The 21,871-nt window shown below is 42.5% G+C and overlaps 1 protein-coding gene across 1 annotated transcript; it reads left to right on the top strand.

Annotated features, from left to right (window-relative positions):
- The first annotated feature begins 8,748 nt into the window (after positions 1–8,748).
- Positions 8,749–13,637, top strand: LOC146682383 (DEP domain-containing mTOR-interacting protein-like). The gene is made up of 5 exons (XM_085446581.1): positions 8,749–8,949; positions 10,809–11,027; positions 11,249–11,319; positions 11,656–11,760; positions 12,032–13,637. Exons 1-5 carry the CDS (start codon positions 8,931–8,933, stop codon positions 12,158–12,160), a joined length of 543 nt encoding a protein of 180 aa, XP_085302707.1. The 5' UTR covers positions 8,749–8,930; the 3' UTR covers positions 12,161–13,637.
- The last annotated feature ends 8,234 nt before the right edge of the window (positions 13,638–21,871 follow it).

Raw genomic sequence — 21,871 nt, 5'->3', positions numbered from 1 at the left:
CAAAGCAGCATGTGAACGTCTAACATTTTGCTGTACAAACAGCGGGACGAAGACACAACACTACGAAGAGAGCGCTATTAGTCAAAGCTATCTCGTCTCTGCACCCTCTCTAATGGCGCCCTTTGTACGGCGGGCGAGAGGCTTCAGAAGATGTTGATCTGTTCTGTAAGGCTGGATGATCACCGCAGAAAGTCACAGCTTAGCCATGTTTAACAGCACATGCAGGCTTTTAAAAGGCTCTGCTCTCACTGACAGTCTGGACTCTGCTGGGAACACGATGTTGGGGGGGACGTACGGGGGGAAGGGAGCTCTCTGGGCTTTGAAATGGATCTGTACATCCATCCCCTCAGGGGGAAACATCCTCGTCTTACAAAGACCACACACAGACATAAACAGTCACATATGCATGGGCACGCATTCATACAGAGGCATGGCCCACGGCGGCATGCCAGAAGCAAGCGCACGGTGATTTCCATGGACAAGAAGACAAAAGCCAAAACATTTGAAAACATTTTAAGAAACTGCGCCTCATTCGTGGTTGTTTCTGAGCCAAGCTTTGATGCTTCGGCTGGCTGATGCTGGTCAGGCCACAGCTTGAATTTCAAAGCACCTGGACAAACCACAGCAGCGAGACCAGTGAGATTAGATTAGATGAAACTTTATTAATCCCTCGGGTGGGTTCCTCCGGGAAATTCAGTTTCCAGTAGCACAGCACCGACAGAAGTTGCATGTTACAGATACAATAAAGGGGAATGTGAGTGAGGATATCAGCATAAATATACCATATGTACACATATATAATCCATATAATATGGATAATGTGGATGTGGAGGTGCATGAGGCTCAAAAACATCCAGACTTGTTGTGTACGAGCATCTTATTTCATTCTTCAGGGTCACCAGGGGCCTGCTGCCGTAGGCTGAGGATGGCTGGATGGATATTTAATTACCTTGCTTATCTCAGTATTTGAGTGCACGATGAAAATATTCAAAAGACTTTGCAGACATGCAAATATAAACAAATACACATGAAAACTTTGTAGGATTTCAACACTATTCAAATCTTCAAACTTCAAACATGAGACGAGATGACGGTTTGCAGCCAAATCTTCATGATCCTCAGCCTGAACTGAACTCTGACTCATGAAGAAGCGCTGACCTTACAGAATCTGAACTTCCTTTTCTCGTGGCTCACAGCGCCGCTGTCAGCTCAGCCTAACCGGAGAGGCAGGAAGAAGTGTGACGCAACCAGAAAGGCAGATGCTTCCTAAACAGTGCTTACACGTCTGCACTGAGCCAGCAGCTTACTTACTAGATGACAGTTATGTGACTGCATTAAGGTGCCAATGACACCATTTAACTTTAGCACATAAAAAAGGCAGCTAGCGAGAACAGCTGTTTGCTTTTGTGTTATTATCAGCTGCAGGTCAGGCAAGAAGTAAAGGAAGTCAGTGACATGGTGTGTTTTTCTTTTTATGATCTATATTTTAAAACTACAAATACATTTCTGACAGATTTAGTGTGAAACTTCAGCTTTGTTACATCGATCACGTTTATGATGTTTGGGTCATTATTTGGTGGTTTTTCCTGCTTCATTCTAAGAGCTCATAGTCTTACTGTCATGGGGACCCAGGGTTCATGTGTTTGTGGACTTGTTTATATTTCTCGGGCTGGCAGTCCTCACTGGTTGCCCTGCCTGTGTGTCTGTTTAACATGTATGTGCTGTTGTTGTTGTTGGCGGTGTCCTGGTTTCCCTGGGACACCAGGCCTGGAGAGTGTTTCCCACCGTGAGGCCAGCCACACCCGAGGAAGGATAACTACACGCACCTATCGCTGATCAGCTGATCTGTTTAACAGAGTAGCTGAGCTGCAGTGGATTGTTGTGAGAAACCCAGTCAGCTAGTTTGCAACCGTGTCTTGGTTCGCAGGTCTTTGCATGTACTAACAGCAGCCTGTTGTTGTTTGCAGAGGGTTGCAGAAACAAGTAGAAGCAGTGGAGCGCTGTTGTACGTCAGGATACGATGACTCACCACAGCACAGGAGCAGGGAGCGAGCACAGGAAGAAACCCCGTGGAGAGGATTATTTGCACCTTTGTCCTTTGATTCATTGTAAATAAACGCACTGAACTCTGCACAGGACGTCCTGCGTTTAGGCCCTACTCTCTCCATCTCTGACACTCACTCTGGTTTTCTTTGTCTGTGCTTCTTTCCCAGCTTGTGTGATTGTTTAAGGAAACGTTTTGTTTCGTTTGTGTTCAGTCAGTTTTCACTCAGTTGTCGGTCAGTTTATCTGTCTGTGGGTGTTTCTTGGATTTTCTGTTTGCTTTCTGCAGCATCTTGTGTTTTCTCCTTTTTTAAGTTTCCTTAAGACCCCGGCCAGTTGACAAGAGGGCCTTTGGGTTTCTGTTTGGTTAGTTTAACCCAGTAAAACTGCAAATTTTAATAATTCATGTGTCTAGCATTCATGTCAGGTATATGGGAAACAGTACTTTTTTTTGAGGTCTATAGAAAACATTAGTATTAGGAGAACCCGGTGAACCGACAGGCCAGACTCCCCAACGTTTCACCATAAAACTGCAATCATTGTTTTTAAGCCTTCATGACAACCTTAAAGTTGGTCTAATAGTCCCATATTTTTATTCTTGGACTAACGTATGTTTGCAAAATGATCCTTTTTACCTCTGCTTGGCCTTCATCCTGCCCTGCGGTTCATCCATGTAACTTTTTGGCCACCTTCCCTTTAAACCACATTACTTCTGATTGGCCTGGAAATTTGGCTGTTGGCCTACTGGGCTCACTGTCAGAGCTGTATGCCTGGTGTGAATGTATAAGGGGCAACCACTCTCACTGACGTTCTACAGATTCAAACATAGAAAGCAGCTGTATGGTTTGAAGGCTGAGCCTTTGACTCGCATGCATTTATCTTATTCTTTGAAATGCTGCCTATTGTAATAGTACACATGAGAGAAAATAAAGAGGAGCAGAGTAGTCCGCTTTAAAACAATCACACTCAACATCTTCTTTCTTTATAAAATTGCTGCAGTAACACATTAACACGTGGTTGCAGTTCCCACCGTTGAACAGCTTCACATGTCTGAAGCAAAGCGTGGAAATGTTAGCATTACACATTTAAATGCGTGTTTAGAGACACATGTGCTCCTGAATGCCGTTTGAAGTTCAGATAGCATCGCACTGAAATACATGAACTCTTTGCTCATCGTAATTCTGGAGCAGTAATGTACTTTGGACGGGGTTAATATTTGCCTCACTACGCTCAAACACACACCCACACAAACAGCCTGGTCCAGTGTTCGTGTGTAACATGAGATATTTGATACATAAACTGCTTTTTGTGTCACTCAATTTCATTTTATTTCTATTGTCCCAAATCATTCAGCCCAAGTCACTTTATAAGGATCACAAGCCAACGGTGTCATTGGAAACAGGAACGAGTCAAAAATCAAACTCAGAAGCTTTCAACGGTTTTCAGAAAGAAAAAACTATCGAAACACCAAAGATGTGAAAGGCAGAGATGAGTGCTGGGCTGGGATTAATTAACACTCAGGACTCAAGTTCTTCATTGGTGTTATTTAGCAGGTGAGTGTGCAGACAGCCAATGGAATAAAGCAGCATAACATTATTTAACTGTTAACAATTAAGAAGAAAATTTAGCAGCGACGTGTGAGTGAAGCTTGTGTCCAGCAGAGGGCAGCAGTGCTTCTTTTACAAAGGAGGTGAGGCGGTACCTGCAGAGAACAGAGGAGCGGGGAATGAAACAGATATTAAAGTTTACTCATAATCCTGAAAAGATGAACATAAATAAACCCTGCCAACACATTACTATGAATCAAAGTCAGATCTTTACAGCTGCAGCTTCATATTTGTATGTGCACGCAGCACTCTGGTGATGACCATCATTTTAATGGATGATCTTTCCAAGAGTCAGAATTTACAGCAGAGAAAGGGCCGCATATTTAAATACAGACAGTGGATCAATAGTGAAACACGTTAACAGTTCTGTAAAACATTATGTGTATTGACTCTGGTGCTCTGTGTCCTGTAGTCTGGGAGCTCATTGATCCGCGTAATCAATGAGACACGACAGCGTTAGATCACCGCTGCTGAGGACAGTGTTCGATTATTAACGAGGAAGTGCGCAGCGAGTGATACTTAATCACTGGAATTTACATCCAGCAGGCAGTTATTTAAACGGCCTCCAAACATGTCCGAATCTCTTCGTGAGCAAGACGCTCACAAACGGAGGCCTCGTGCTTTGCTCAAGGGCACTTCTACTGAATATGCAGTGACAAAGAGACGCGATTAGTCTTTTATATTCTACTTTTTAACCTTTATGTTTTCCCAGACTGGGAATTTAATTACTTTGTGATTAAAGAACTAAAAACGGACATTATAATAAGCCACCAAGACAAAGAACCTCATTAGCGGCTCTCGCTGCTCCTTCTTGGGACACGTGTGCCTTAATGTAACCGCTGTCTCGGGTGATTGATTTTAAATGAAGCCCAATTGTGAAATAAGCTTTTAAATTAGGACAAGCATTTCCCATACAAAGGTTATTAACGGGCTGCTATTTTCTACATTCTCAGGAAGAGTATTGAAATATTATATTATCTACTGATTTGTGTCCATGCGCATCAAATTGTCCAATTTCTCCAAGTGTTGTGGTTTCACCACCCACACCAGAGACCAGTTTGATCAAAAGTGAACCACAATTTTGACACTTGTTGGTATCAAATAATCACTCATCTGCTGGGTAAAAGCACCAGTTCTTCCTGTTCGTTATCACATTGGTATACCAGCCTATATGCCAGCATCAGTCCAGTTTTAAAGTTGCCTGACTTACTTATCTGAATCTCAGATCCTCCTCCCAGACTGCAGCATGCATCTCTGTGTGAGGGAGGTGCAGGGGGGAGACACAACCCCCCTTTCCTGTTGCTAGAATTTGTTGCAACTTGAGTCACTTCCTGCATTTGTGAGTTCTGGTTCAGTTTTGAACAGGTTGGTTAGCTTTAATTAGAGTTACCAGTTTTATTATTTTTGCTATAAGCAGTAAAGACGAGAGACAAATGAGAATAAACTGCAGTAGCTCCTTAAAGAAAGAAAATAACGTGGCTGACAGAACTGGCTCTGTGTTAACATGTAGACAAAGGAGCAACGTGCAACACGAGCACTTAATTTAACTGAGACAGAAGATTGTTTTTACACTTGGATCTTTCAGAATAAGCTTTACTCAACAAACTCAGAACTGTAACCTGCCCATCCTGGTTTACTTCACATTATAGGTTTGTAGGCCTGCCATTCACACGTCACACGCAGTGAGATTCTCAGAAAATACAGAGAACCCCGGTGTCCTGCAGGTTTTAGATGTGTCCTTGATCCAGCACAGCTGATTCAAATGGATAAATGACCTCCTCAACATGTCTTGACTTTCTTCAGAGGCCTGGCAATGAACTAATCATTTGATTCAGGTGTGCTGACCCAGGGTGAGACCTAAAACCTGCAGGACACCGGCCATGAGGCCTGGAGTTGGACACCCCTGCTTTAAACTATGAGCAAAGAGCACTTCAAATGGTCTAAAACATGCTGAAATGCTGTGTTTGTTTCATTTTCTACTCATATGAAATCAAGAAGTGCCACGTGGGATGAAGAAGCGTAAACGCTGCATGTTCGTTTCATGATGAAAGCACCTTTGCCAGCCTTCAAATGTCACTGAGGAGAAAAAAGTTAACCAGCAGCCTGACGCAGGTACTGAATAGTAGCAGCTCAGGCTCACACCTTTAACACTTCTCAACACTTTAATAATAAGTCTGAGCTGTTATTAAACTGCAGCAGAGATCCAGGCTTTAATCCAAGGATACCGCCTTTGAGGAAACATCTGAAGGCGATGAACTCCTGACTCTGTTAGTCCTGCGGCAGGTTGCCATCCTGCCCAGGGCGCACCCTGCACCTCTCTCTATGACAGCTGAAGACTCCAGCTGGGGCCACACTGCAGAACTGAAGTGGAAGAAATGAATGAATGGAACTACAACACAATCGGCTCACTGTTCCTCCTGGTTACATTTGGAAATAACTGGAAAAGTCATCATATAAAGAAAACCGTGTAAGTCACAGAGGTGTCCAGTGAAAAAGCCCAAGATGGAAACTGACTATAAAACTCCTTTATGGATGAGCTCACGCCCACATAAGCCCTAAACTGCTTTAAAGTCGTATACTTTACAACTACAGAGGCTTGCTTCATTTTAATGTTTCCAGGTAAATAAAAGAAACACATGAGACGTGTTGTGTTAGAGGAGTTCATGACCCACATGACTCGTGGGTCACTGTGTCAAAGGTTAAGAGCTTGTTTTGTTTTGCAGGGCTGAACTCCTTTAGCCGATGGCAGGAAATCCCACCTCATCATCCGTCCCCAGTACAGTGTCACATCTGCTCGCAACAGCAACTACTTCATATTAAAGAAAACTGTCCACGACCTTCCAGAAATTCCAATAATTAAATCCAAGTTGCAGGTGGAACAACTGAAACTCCATCATGCAGTAGAAGAAGGAAGTCACAGTAAAAACTGAACATGTGATTGGTCTCCAGCAGACAGTGAGGGTGGAAAAATGAAGGGCTTTTTTAGAAAACCATTAAATGAATGCATAACATAAAGTGCTGTGGATATTAAATCCATCTTAATTAAAGGAAATATTTGACAGAAAAGGTAAATAAATTAAAAGTACAAAATAAATGATCATCGTTTGATCCTGATACCAGAGCCACCTGAAAAAGGACTAAATTTTATCTCCAAAGTGACGACGCACAGGCTTCGTCGTTTTGTTTATTTGGTAATATATTCAGTTAAATGCAAATCTTGCTCCTGGATTCTTTTTGATGCATCTAAAAAGCTTTATTTATTTATTTATGCATTACTTGATGATTAGTTATTTATTCATTCGTTTTGGACATTTGTTTCCTCCAGAAACAAACACAAATGTCTTCTGGTTTGTTCAGTTTACACTCTCACCTTCATGTCACTCCAGGATTAAATCACTTTTTATTCAAACGGGTATCATTGGCAAAAAGTGTCGTTTAGCCCAAGATAATGTTAATGGTGTGAAACTGGATATTTCCTGATTCTATTGATCTGTTTGTCAAGCCAACAGCTGTCCGTGTATCTTTGTAGTTTTATCTTCAGTTTAACGAGCTCTGTTGGCCTCATGATCGACTCACTGATGAGTAACCTGAAAACTCGAGATTTTACCTCCAGACATTAGAAAGGAATGTGGATTTATCTCCCACATGTTGTTGTTGTATAACGATGATCACGACCACATGTCCTTCCGTGTGACTCAATTGACAAGTTTAAACCAAGTGACAACCTCGGGGGCTGAAACAGAAGCGGCAAAGGCTGCAGTTCCTCTGATGGCCATTTGAAGCTGTGTCCTGTAGCCCATACGTTTCTGTAGACCTCCAGGTTAAAATCAAGCTGGAAAAGGAAGCCAACGTAGAAGTTCTGCAGTTCCTCCAGAGTCCTCTATGTGTGTTGTTGGGGGAAACTTCAAAACCAGAGTTTTCGGTGGTTAACTTCACATTGGAAACGTTCTTGTCCTTCCCTTTTAGAGACTAACTGTGAGGGCCATTCATATGTGTGTTTATTGAGTTGTCCCTTAGTTTTACTTGAACTTTATGTTTTTATTTGTTTTTATGCCTGAAAATGTGTGTGTGTGTGTGTGTGTGTGTGTGTGTGTGTGTGTGTGTGTGTGTGTGTGTGTGTGTGTGTGTGTGTGTTACTATTAAGGTGTAACAAGGAAGTCAAGAAACCTCATTACATGAGGCTCAGAGAAAATACTTCAAAGGACAAATATGGACGAAAACTCGCTGCTCTGTGCTGACCGATGGAAATCTCCACTGCTCTGCCCATCAGAGCAGAAATGATCTTTGTGTTTCCCCTTCCTCTCCACCTGCAGCTGCTCCTGCATGGCAACCAGGCTGAAGCTCAGTCCCATTTACGAGCAAAAACCTTCCTAAATCCTTCACGTCTCTGCATGCTTTCTTGTAAAGTTGCCAAAAGCTGCCAAATGTTTGAGTGTTTTTATCTTCAAAAATTACACAGTGCAAAACTGTAAATGCAGAAACCACCTGTATTATCACACAGTGACTTTCAGTGGGACAAAAGCTGAAACTGAAAGGTGATTGATCCTCAGGAACAGTGAGTTCTGTTTGAGGTGATGGCAACACAAAGCTTGATAGCTTGATGTGCTGCAGGAGCACTTGCTTTTGTTTTCTGCTCTCCAAACAAAGGGCATGCAAGCAAAGTCTGCCAGCAGGTAAACATGCATGCAGAGTGTGCAGGACGCCACTGTGTCTGCAGACAGAAAGCACAAGGTTTACAGTACTAAAACTCTAGCACCACACCGCAGATTCATCTATGTGCAACAGTCTGTGGAGATTAGTGCAATACTCATGAAATCCCCTCTTGCTATGGAATATAAGAGCTCCCATGCACTCTTTGCATTAAACCTGATTTTTTTGTGACAATAATTGTTTAACGGTTCATAAGTGACAGTTAATAATTAAAATGTACTGTGAGATTTCTACATTTACGAGTGTTATTTCTCATTTTTTACATTTTACTACATGTCGCCTCTCGCCTCCTGCTGACGGCTGGTTTGTTTGTTCGAGGGTTTAATATTTAACTCGGTCACGCACGTCTATTCCTAACCAGCTGACTACCCTCCCTTCAGACCACAGGTCCAGTAACTGAGTACTGAACTGAGAAAACTGATAGGTGTCATCAAGCCTGTGCAGAGTCTCACTTGAAGCCGGGCAACACTCAGAGACTGATGGTCCGTCCATCTGTTGGTGTGCGCCTTTGAAGCTTGTCGTCTTCCGGATTCATTTTCTGCATTTTGCTTTTCTTGGACTTGAACAGAGATGGGACCTCGTACAGGAGGTAAGAACATCTCGCTTTACTTTCCAAACTCTGAACATGTGAGAAAAAAGAGCAGAGACCCCCTACAGGAGCCATGACTCTCAGCAACGTCACAAACAACACACAAGATACAAGAAATTTAAAAAGTTGTAAGAAAGTCAAAGTTCAGAGCTTTAGTCTTTATTTCTTTCTTTCTCTTTAGTTTCAAAGCTGCTTGTAATAAGTCAACAACAGCAACTTCTCAGTTTATCCCACATGAGCTGCTTTTCCATCAGTGGCTGGCAGATGGTTCTCCTGCATGTGTCACTGATGCAGAGTTAATAGAGTTCAGCTTGTCTGGTTAATTCTTATTATAACCTTTAAAAATAATGTTTCTTTTCCATTTTTGTCACGTGAAAAAGAATTGTCTTGTTATGACTGCATGTACTGATGGATACTGACTTCTCACATTTACTTCACTACACGAGGAAGACAGTAAATTATTATCCTGCAGAGGAAGAACTGTGATGACTCAAAGGCAACCATTTCCTTCATGAAGCAAATAAACGCACTTTATTGTTTGACTGTCGTTTTCTTATCCGGGTGAATCTTCGCCGAGTCAGCCGCTCTTAATAAAACGACCTAAGCGTGGATCTGTGTGATCGTGTGAGACTCCACAAACACTCAGCATCATTTTGTGTTCTGATACATTTATGGAAATAAATAAATGGACATGACGAAACTTTAAAAAGTGACCCAGAGGTTTTGGGCAAAATCAGTTTTAACACAAATTATTACATATGTGATAAAACTGTTTGCTTCAACACATTAACAGTTTTACACCTCAAGTCATCAAAGACTGTAAGGGCGAGGGAGCAGAGCGGCCTACACTTTCTCACGCTCAGCTAATCGTGTAATGATCACGACCCCCGGGCGTCACATGTCAGTGGTTTAACCTCTTCACTCATAGCAACCTCAAGAAACGTTCCTCTGTCTACTATATGTTTTTTAATGTTGCTGTTAATGTTACAACTGTAACCACTCAAACTGCTTCTCCGTTCTCATGACAACTGCAGCAGAGCAAACATGGCTTCAGAGTCACGCGTAGGTTTATGTGCTACAAAGGGAGAAAACGAATGAATCGCCGTTAAACTCGTCTGGCGTGAATGTGCAGCAGCGGCGAGGCGCTCGTCACACTGCCTCGTCTCACAGCAGAAGGAACAACTCAGTCAGCACCATGAACTCTGTTAGCCCGGCTTATCTCTGCTATTGAAAGAAGCGTAGCTTCTTATCAAAGCATGTTTGAACTGAATTGTTGGAAGTTAAATTCAGGAAGTCAAACACAGAACTGGGTCAGCTTTAATCGTTATTATTGAAAACATGGGAGTCTCCATCTCATCACTTCAGCACTTTCCTTCTGTCCAGGGCCAAGTTTTCCCTGATGGGTGGGGTAGTGAGGGAGAAGCATAAATACATGCATACACATCATATTATTACTACAATGTGTATATTTTCATTCATTTAAAGGTGGCTTATTGTGAATAATCCCCCTCTTGCCTCTGTATAATATCAGGAAATATCTCTGATGTGGTGACGTTAGGCACACGGCTCTGACTCACAAAGCTCAGCTGCTGTTCAAACCTGTGTGTGACCTGCAGATGATCCGAGCAGCGCTGGCCTAAATCGGCTCAGAGGGCAAAGAACTAAAATAACTTGTTTCAGGGAGCAAACTTTGAGATTCAACCAAAATGAATCATGCAGAGCTGCTCTAGTACATCAGAGCAGGAACTCAAGATGTTGATGTCAATATTCATTTGGTAAATAACTCAAATGTTTTCGCTGACATGTAAAATATAATCAACAGAGTATTAAGGTTATAGAAACTTCTTTGTCTCCATCAGTCACAGCATCCAAGGATGAGAAAGCTGTCACAGGTGGATGTGGCGGAGGTCATGGTGGAGGTCGTGGCGGAGGTCGTGGTGGAGGTCGTGGCGGAGGTCATGGCGGAGGTCGGGGAGAAGCCCGGGTGAGAAGCTGCAGTGATGGAAACATATACACCCGAGGACGAGTCGGTCTCCCCAGCACCTCCTCCTCCCTGGTGCTCTCCAACCCCAAATCTGGTAATAAAAATGCTGAACAACTGAAGGAAGGAGCAGCTTTAGACCTCCACACTGTCAGCGTCGTCTTTGCTTTTCCAAATATGGAAACCAAACTGCTTTTAGTCATAAAAATCTGCCAAATCCAACATGGAAAGTTACCCACTGTGGCAACTCCTTGTGAATAAGGGAGCAGCCAAAAGCAGCTTGCATTAAATATAAAATGTCTTTTACTTTTGTCTCAGTCCTCAAGAGACCAGTGAGCACAGAGGAGCTACAAGAACCAGGAGGACCCTACATCAAGAAAACCTTCACGGTAAATTCATTTTACACACTTCAAAGAGTTTTCTATCAAGCTGAGGTAAAAACTTGTAACATTTTTTTCACAGTACAAGAGAAAAATGAGCGAATGGGACACCTTCTTTCTTTAAAAATGCTGTTCTATTATTTCAATGTGAACATGTTTCAAAGATGATTGTGGATGGTGTTGGTGCTGGAGTGAGTGTAACAGGTGTCAGGAAAGACAAATGCTTCACAGGCTTCATGAACAAAACACTAGATGAGAACGACGATGTCTTTTTCTCACTTTCTGTGTAAAAGACTTTTGCATAGCACACACCCACATGTGTGACTGTCGTCTGCGTGTCTGCAGATTGTCGGTGATGCAGTGGGCTGGGGCTTTGTGGTCAGAGGAAACAGGCCGTGCCACATCCAGGCCGTGGAGCCTCAGGGTCCAGCTGCTCTCGCAGGGATGAAGGTAAGCGTGACAGGCCTCGTGGCTACTGAAGGAAGCCCAGTCACAACCAAAGCAGTTAGAAGTAGAGGAAGAAGCTACTGCTGTGAATTTATGCACCAAATATCCTGATATTGTGCTGAAGAGATACCAACTGAAGCTGTACTGTACTGTTGTTTGTACCACAACACGGTGATGGGCTGGCAAAATCCAACTCTGTTAAGGAACTGATGTTGATTTGAGCAGAGGACACTTGAAAAAGTTTGTACTTCCTGTCTCGTGTCCTGATCTGCAGGTTCGCCAGTTTGTGGTTTCAGTCAACGGCCTCAACGTTCTTGATCTGGACTACCGGACAGTCAGCTATCTGATCCTTACTGGGCCCAGAACTGTGGTGATGGAAGTAATGGAAGAGGCTGAAAACTGAAATTAGAGTTATGTGACCTACGTGTGCCCTGTTCCAGTTTTTCCTACAAAGACTGCAAAGATGCAACCGTTTGTTAGGAATTACACGGGAAGTCTTCTGTTTTTAAACTGTTGCTGAGCTGATGATGGGTGCGGTTGTTTTCAGAAGGGACACTTTTATATATTTGAAAGATGATTTTGCAAAATCTGAGTAGCTTCATCAGGAATGAGTCAGGCTGCGATCCAGAGAGTAGAGTTTATCAGCGATGTGCGATCGGATAAAGTGGTGAAAGGTTTCTATTGAAATGAATGTTCAGCCATGACGGATTTGTTCATACATGCACCGTGGACAGGATATTTTCCACAGTTATTTCTCCCGTGTAGCACACATGCTGCAGGGAATAGTCCAGTCCTGATACTTTAAACTACTGGAAATAAAAATGAGGCAAAGCTGCTGAATGCAGTGTGTAGGAGGCGGCACACATGGTGCCAGCAGTGCGTGGAATACTAGCTGTGCTGCTCAGACATCACAACAAGTTACTAGCAACAATGTGCTGGCTTTGTACTGTAGCAGCTCTTATATTATATCAGCTAAATGCATTCTGGCTCAATGAGTCCAACAAGAATAACAGTGGAAAGGAGAAAACGTTGGCTGAACGCGTTTATTTTCAGGCGTTTTGAGACACGCCTGCACGCCGTCGACTTTCACAGTGACTCCCAAAGTGACATGATGTTGACAACAGTTGTTGTCTTTTCTTACTGTGACGGGTTGGACTTTTAACCCCACGCGCCACCTCACTTCCTCGTCCACACACAAATACATTACTTACGTCCATCACAAGAGTGTTTACACACACCTGAACCCCCACGCCTGGAAACTCTTCCTGCTCTTTAGCCCTTCGTTGTGTTTGCCTTTCCATCTGCTCGTGTCTGATTCCCAGTAAAGAAGCTTCGAGTGTAGAGAAGTGTGAAGTAGATCAATTTAAACTTACGGACGGAGCGGCTGTAACTGCACTGCTTAGTTTTGAAGCCTCTCTAAAGTGTCTCTTATTCTTTTATCTTTTTATACCTGTTTTTATAACGTGCCTGTGTGAGAGAGAGTTTGTGGGATATGTAAAGCCTCTCGGCGGGCAGCACTTTGCTCTCTGCGGGAGGATCCTGGAGACTCGGTGACTCTTTTGGCTCCTCTTGCGTCGTTAACGCTGTTTTCAGTTTGAAGGATCGTTGTTTAAAATACCAGCTGCTGGAGATTTTATTGAGAAACTGAATTTTTAAAATGTGTTTCACTTTTTCATTTTCCGACAAAAGAAATAATCAGTATTTAATGTGTAACTGTATATGTTACCTCTTTGCTTAATTATTTTGTAATTTGCTTCAAACTACTGTTCCTTTCTTTTATTTGTGCATGTTTAATTGCTTGCATTTCAGTTTCGTTGTGACTGTAAGTAAGCTTTAATTTTTTAATGCTGAATACAAATAAAACCCTACAGTGACAAAGACAGGCTCTCCTGTTGTATTCTTTATAGTGATTAAAGCTCATTAGTTGGAAGACGTGTAACAGAAATGTTACAAAGAATGTTCTGAAAACATCAGACAAATTGTATAACCAACCAGATTAATACGAAGCAAAATAAACCAAAGTATATTGATCGGTTTGAGCTTAACTGTCTGTTTCCAGTAACTTAAAGTCATCACAGATAATCTCATCCTCCCACTGATGGCTCGCATGTTTGCTCTGGTTTCTCTCACCATCACCAAACACGCCGCGTTAACGCTGACTAATAATTAACCGTTCATCTCAAGAGTTTCTTGGTTAAATGTAAGTTAGAAAAAAACAGCCAGTTCATAAAAACAGGCTTTAATGATCTCAGAGTTGCAGAATGTGCACTGCTGTTCCAAGAAGAAGTGATGTTACAGTCGACCCTGAGGAGCAAAGTTCACTGTCCTCTGTTTACTTTTAACCCTTTATCCCTGCAGCTGCTGACAGGGGCGAGTTTGAGAGCTTTGTTTCACCTTTTCAGCGTCATTCTCTCCGCTGCCCTGCTCATCACTACCACAGCTTTTACTTCAAGTGTTCACGCCTCACTAATGGCAGATCTATCTCTTATTGTCATATTCAGGTTCTTGCCCTCGTCTCAAGAGTGGCATCTTATCTTAAAAAGTTTGAGGGAGTTTCAGAAAACACATTCAACACAAACACACAAGCCTGCCAACATGATGTAACACAGCTCTGGCTGTGAGCACAGGAGCACCTGCCCACTTTAAAACCTTAAAATCTCATGTATAGCTCATGCACATATCTTTCTACGTAGCACTTTTAATTCTTATCCCTACTTTTATTTTTTCATGTCTATTTAAGTGCTATTTATGACACTATGTTTGCACTGAAGCACCGCAGCAATTTCCTAATGTTGTAAACCTGCTCAACATTTGGCAATAAACCCCTTTCTGATTCTGATTCTGATTTTGTTCGTGAGAGGAAGATCATTCAGACGAACTTTGTCTTAAAGTAGCTAAAGCAGCTTATTTCATACGGAGGATGAATCGAGGGCTCGTGAATTATGCAAAGCTACTTCAGAGCAGATAAATAGTGACATGTGTCATCAGGATGAGATTAAAAAACTATTACCAGCCAGTAGAAAGGAAAATAAACCTTAGTAAACAACAAAGCAATAGAATTTGTCATAAACTACTGCAAGTGATTATAATCAGGTCACAGAGACCAATGGACAAAGTTAAGGACTTCTACAGAAACCACAGCATCTGATGATGACAGAAACATTCAAGGTTATAAACTGATGGCATCTTAAACAGGCTGACATATTAAAACAAAACACTTGAACACTACAGGACATCAGACCAGCACAAGTCTCACCGAAGGCTCAGAAGCTACTCGAGTCGTTATCATTTAGAAACCAATATCTTCAAAAACTGCTCCCCACCATTACAGCTAAGATCATATCTAATATTTTAAATCTCATGAAAGAATCGAGGCTTGGCATGATAGTGATTGTTGTATAATAAATTCACTGTCACTATGAAGAGTGCATGAATGTACTGTCAGGAAGGGCAGCATAGTAATGCTAGAACAGAGTCACACTGGATCCCAGTCAGGAAATAAACATCAGGACATGATTTCAGGATATTTTACTCTTACTCCCCTGGATGGTGTCAGATGTGCTGACAGCTAACAGTGGCAGTGATAAAGGGGTGGATAGTATTGCACTTACAGCTGCGCGGCTCTGTTTCAAGCACGATCGTGGTTACTGTGATATCTACGCCAACAGCAACGTGTTGGACAGACGGAATAATAACGAGCTGCTAACACAGTAAGTGTGTGCAGGACAAAAGCTCAGATGTGGAAGAACAGGAACACACAGAACCAGCAGTGTGCTCAGCAGCTTCTCACAGCTTGGTGTTTTTTATTATTGTTGCTTTGGAACAATTAAAATCAGTCCAATCACATTGCTGTGATGTAAATAGACGGGAGAGATTAACTTTGAGTTATGTCTTTTGCATGAGCTTAAAATATAATCTAGCACAGCCGTTTACAGAAACAAATAAACATGACAAAAAACTACCAAGGCTTTGGTGAATTTTTAAAGATTTTGTTTTTTGAAAGAGCAAACTGATGAGCAGGATTTGTTTCTGTTGATGTCACATGACTCTGTTTCAATTTTAAGACAATGAAGGGTTTGAAAATGGGCTGTAGGACAGCGTGATGTGTTGTTTTCTTTTAAATTAACCTGCTGAAGTGAGCCGAGAAAGAGCTGTCCAAAGAAATGTTTGGTTACTAAATGAAATATTCTTAAAATCACACATATGCCTCCTGACATCTAAACAGAGAATCTGTAAATAAGCTTCTCAGCAGCTATTTCTCATTTCTAAAGGTTAATTACTGTTTGCAAAGTGTTTGCAGGTCTCAGAGTATATGCAGGTGCAGCTTTGCAATTGTGTGTGCTGTCTGTTGAACCGTGACTAGCCTCTAAAGTAGCTGCAGTATCGAAAACAATACTTGCAGTTCAAATCTTTAACTTTTAGGTAAGAAGAGAATCCAGGATGTAAAAGAGTCCTTCACACAGATGTTTGACTGGTTACAACTGAAGCTTTAAGTCAAACACAGAAACAGACTGTAAATATGTCTTTGAAGCTGCACTGTCAGTGCTGCAAAAACTATGGATCACCTTTGTTGCACTGCCCCCTACTGGCAGAACCAAGGTCCACCAAAAAGCCTCTTTTTTAGTAGATACTGTGAAACTATAAACCATATTTATAGTTTATAGTTTGCATAGTAAACGCTAATAAGAACAGATGCTCTGTGGGAGTAATCTGTAAATGATATTCTTTGAAGTGTTGTTGAATAGATTATGCAGAATAATTTCAAATCAAATCAAATCACTTTTTATTGTCACATCACATGTGCAGGCACACTGGCACAGCACATGCGAGTGAAATTCTTGTGTGCGAGCCCCACAAGCAACAGAGATGTGCAAACACAACAACACAAACGAGCAAAATACAAGAATGGCCAACCTGAAACTAATAAATATATGTACAATATATAATAGTGTATGCATTTCTGGATGTGTATACTAAATATTTTCCTACGTGTGTGTGTGTGTGTGTGTGTGTGTGTGTGTGTGTGTGTGTGTGTGTGTGTGTGTGTATACACATTTTTACAAATTAAATAGTAAAAAAATAAAATAAAATAATAATAATAATAATAATAAAATATATAAAATATACAGAGGTTGGTAGTTGGACATGTGCAAAACAAGTGGCATTTATATACAGTGTGGAGTGCATAATGTTGAAGTTCCAGTAGTGAAGCTGAGGTGTCTATGACGTGTTCAGCAGTCTGATGGCCTGATGGAAGAAGCTGTCTCTCAGTCTGCTGGTACGGGACCGGATGCTGCAGAACCTCCTTCCTGATGGAAGCAGTCTGAACAGTTTATGGCTGGGGTGACTGGAGTCCTTGATGATCCTCCCCGCTTTCCTCAGGCAGCGCTTCCTGTAGATGTCTTGGAGGGAGGGAAGCTCACCTCCAATTATCTGTTCAGAGCACCGCACTACTCGCTGGAGAGCTTTGCAGTTGTAGGCGGTGCTGTTGCCGTACCAGGTGGTGATGCATCCAGTGAGGATGCTCTCAATGGCACAGTGATAGAAGGTCCTGAGGATGCGGGGGCTCATGCCGAATCTTTTCAGTCTCCTGAGAAAGAAGAGGCGCTGCTGCGCCTTCTTCACTGTTTTGTTTGTGTGTACTGACCACGTAAGATCCTCAGCCAGATGTACACCAAGGAACTGGAAGCTGCTCACTCTCTCCACAGCAGCGCCGTTGATGGTGATGGGGGTGTGTACTTCTCTGCACCTCCGGAAGTCCACTATCAACTCCTTTGTCTTTGCGACGTTGAGGGTGAGATGGTTGTCTTGACACCAGTGGGTCAGGGTGCTGACCTCCTCCCTGTAAGCCGTCTCATCACCGTTGGTGATAAGACCCACCACTGTAGTGTCGTCCGCAAACTTCACAATGATGTTGGAGCTGTTAGTGGCTGTGCAGTCGTAGGTGTAGAGTGAGTACAGGAGAGGGCTCAGTACACACCCCTGTGGAGCACCAGTGTTCAGTGTGATGGGGGATGAGGTGATGCTGCCCAGTCTGACCACCTGGCGTCTGTCAGACAGGAAGCTAAGGATCCAGCTGCAGAGGGAGCTGCTCAGTCCTAGATCCTGCAGTTTCCTGTCCAGCTTCGAGGGAACGATGGTATTGAATGCTGAGCTGTAATCTACAAACAGCATTCTCACATACGTGTCTCTCTTCTCCAGGTGTGACAGGGCAGTGTGTAGTGTCAGGGCTATGGCATCATCAGTGGACCTGTTGTGGCGGTATGCGAACTGTAGAGGGTCCAGTGAGTCGGGTAGTGCAGAGCAGATGAAGTCCCTGACCAGCTTCTCGAAGCATTTGCTCACGATGGGGGTCAGGGCTACAGGTCGCCAGTCGTTCAATGAGGAGATGGTGGAGGATTTGGGTACAGGGACGATGGTGGCCATTTTGAAGCAGGCTGGGACTACAGACAGAGAGAGGGAAAGGTTGAAGATGTGCGTGAACACTCCAGCCAGCTGAGCCGCGCATGACCTGAGGACGCGGCCGGGAATCCCGTCCGGACCAGTAGCTTTGCGTGCGTTCACCTTCCTGAAGCACTTCCGCACATCCTCCTCAGACACAGTGTGCGCACTGACGTCATCCGCGGTGCGCACACAGTCCGGTCTCGTGGTGTTCGCTGTGTCGAATCTAGCGTAGAATACGTTTAGATCCTCACACAGAGAGGCCGTACATACATACTGCTGTCCCGTTGAGACTGATGATGTCTCCCTGTCATCCTCGTAGAGCCGTGTCAGTGTGCTTCACGCAGCCCTCTGTATCCTCGGTGGAGGAGCGCATCATTATTATTTTCCTTTCAGTCACAATCAAGACGTGTTGCGAGACTCTATCTGTGACTCTGCAGGTGAACAGGGTCATATTTTCAGCTTCAGCATGAGCAGAAATATAATTTGTGTTCATTTGAATCTTGTGGTTCAGTCGGTTCATCTATGACCAGCCACAGGCTCCCGTCAGCTGAACCCTGTCACATAATGAAGCCTTGGCTCGCTGGCTGATCAGTGCACAAGGAGACACTTTGCTTATATTCCCAACAAAGAGTTTTCTTGCACAACACGATCAGACAGAGAAATGTTGGCATGAGAAATCAGCCTGGCTGCAACCAGACAGTCAGAGAAGAGTCATGACAGCAAATATCTGCTTTTTAGATTATTTTTTGTCACAAAGATGAAAAAGATGATGTTTAATGCACACGCCTAATTATAAATGTCACACGACACCACATACTGTACTGTATTTGCACTAGTGCCTATTCAGATTACAGTAAACTCTCCCGAGCTCTGTCGGTGTGAGTGTAATATGCTCTGAGGTGCACTGCACTCTAAAAATACAGTTTGGACAGAAACTCCCATTGAAGAAAACTCAGTGAGACACACTGTTTATTCAAGCTGCTGTTTGAGAGCCATGAAACTCAACATCTGAGGGGAACACATTTTTCCAGTTAAATATTTATGATTATGATAATACAAGAGACTCCAAAGACCTCAATTTCTACTGTTAAAAGCAACATGCTCACCAAACAAACCCGGAATATCCGAGGCACAAAAGAAACTTAACCTTCACCTTCAGGTCACAAAGCCCATTATTCATTCAAGGCTCTGCACTATCTCAAAGATAGCAACACCTGCTCATTCAGTGCTGAAACTTCTGTGTGGTTGTTACTATGTTGCTGTGAAATCCCAAAGATGACATGATCGGTGAAGAAATGAGCAATTTAAAATGTAGGGAAAAGGGAAATGTAGCGTCTTTTTCATCTTAATGCCAACAAAAGCCTTGACGGTGTCACAGTCCCTGGGTTTCTGGTCCCTGTCGTGTTGCTATTTCTTCTTTTATTCTAGTTTTTCAGGTTTTGATTATGTGTTTGTTGAATTTTCTGAGTTTCTATTATTTTAGTATTATGTAGGTCTTAGTTCTTTCATTTTTAAGTCTTTGGTTAGTGAGTTTAATTTATGGCTTTGGTAATGACGAGTTTTGGTTTTTTCTGTTTGGTTCTTGCCTTTCATTACTGTTATCAGCTTAAGTAGTGGTTTCCCCAACCCAGCCTTAGGTTATAACCCAGTGTACTGCTAGTGCTGATCACAATGGATGAACTCTGAGTTGAGGTCAAGCAGGATTGTCTATAAACTATGAGGTTCGCAGACAATCTGTACTGATAGTCAGGAGCAGGTGGAGGAATGAAAGTCGGTGGTTCAGCAATGGTTTTCCTGGTGTTCCTCCTTTTGTCTCTTTTACATGTTTAGACTTTGACTAGTTGTTGTTGCCTTGGTAAATTTTTCAATTCAGTTTTATTCATACAGCGCCAAATAACAACAACAGTCACCTCAAAGTGCTTTACACAGTAAGGTGGACCCTCCAATAATACATACAGAGAAAAACCCAACAATCAGCGCAAGTTCCTGGTTTTGCCTCCCTGTGTGTTCTCGAGTCCTTTCCCCTTGTGTTTTTGATTTTACCCATTGGATTATTTTTGCGTTTGGAAACTGGCATCTAGATATTGTAGGGACTACTTTTTGTTGACATAGCTAAGTTGTGAGTGACAGCAGCAAAAACAGATGAGGAAAATAGTTTAACATTTAACCAACAAGTGTAATTAGTGACATGATTGGGTATAAAAACATAATCGCAGACATCATAAAGAGGCTGGATTCAGCAAAGATGGAGAAGCGTTCACTGCCGTGGCAAATAGCTTAGCAGTATTTTAATAATGTTTCCCAATTTTGTTTCTGTGGTGCACAATATCATTCAGTCTCTGCACACGAGGCAAAGTGGTTTTTGAACCCAAAGGCAGCTTTGAATGAACACATTTATTGCTGCATCCACAAAGTCAGCTCAAATTCTACTGTGCAATGAAAACATTCAACCCACAAATGCGTCTCTGAGCTCGTTTAATAAAGAGAGCGCGCCAAACTGTCCTGGGTTTGACCAATCAGAACTGAACATGGCACAGCAGCCTGCACACCTGTGAAGACGCCATTAACGGTAAACTGTTTGCAGCTGGGTTTTTGAGCAGATGACAAAAGTCACACATTCTGCATGCATGACTGTGCAGTACGTTTTAAAATCCTACAGCTGGAGAAAACTGTGAAAACTGGGCCTCATCACTTCCTGAACATCTAGTGTTGTGAAGACAAAGCTCATCCAGCACCTTTCTGTTTGTTTTTCCAACATGCTGCAGGCATCAACTTCAAAATGAGAATATATTTTTCAAAACAGTAATGAAATTGTCTGTTTCGACATTCGGTTTTATTCCGTTTTATATAAGGTATAAATTACTGCCTTCTGTGTTTCTCTTTCTCAGATGAAGAGGGAATAAATGCAGATGTTTAATTTTTAATTCGCCATAGCTACAGCTCATTTGTGCCTTCACCACCCTCCAATGGATCTTAGTGACAGTTGCTATTCAGCCAATAATGTTTCGCAAAGAAAGTCCCATTCATCTTCCTTTGTCATGGATTTTTAGATTTACAACGAGCCACCTGCCCCAAACTGAAGGAGGCATATTAACAGGATCATATTGGGCGTCTCGGAGCATTTACCCAGGGGTCACAGAAACACACATTTCGCTCCTGTCGGTGCTCAATCTGCCTGCCGCTCAAACGCATTTTTCTGCTGCCTCGTCTCGCTTTAAATGAGGTAAAAGGAATGAATAGCTGCAGGCGTGGATGGTGAATGAAGCGGGAAACACCCATCAATCCACTGCAAGTCTCAACTGAAGGGAGTCTTACGGAAGAAGTTAACTTGGATACAAAGTACCACAGAGAGGTGGGAAGTGAGACACTTTTACCTTCAAATTAAAAGAGAGACTGTAACGCGCATCGAGCCCTGCTCCAGGTCTGTTATACGTTACATGTAGAGGACGCAAAAACCTGTTTAAAATCCGAATCTGACCGTCTATAAAATGACGGGCAGTGAATACAGGATGAGAAACAGATCTCTAAAAAGAAATCAGACTCTAATTATAAAATAAATACACAATAAATAATTTGCCTCTTTTCCAGTAGATTTATTTCTACCTTTAATCTCTTTAGATAACGACACAAGTTAAACTCAACTTCCTGTAAAACAAACTAACTAAACAAG

Source organism: Copadichromis virginalis, linkage group LG22 (genome assembly GCF_057382275.1).
Source record: "Copadichromis virginalis isolate Kocher_CV1m ecotype Utaka linkage group LG22, C_Virginalis_male_GT1.1, whole genome shotgun sequence".
Taxonomy (NCBI): Eukaryota; Metazoa; Chordata; class Actinopteri; order Cichliformes; family Cichlidae; genus Copadichromis; species Copadichromis virginalis.
This window is presented reverse-complemented; position numbering and strand designations above follow the sequence as displayed.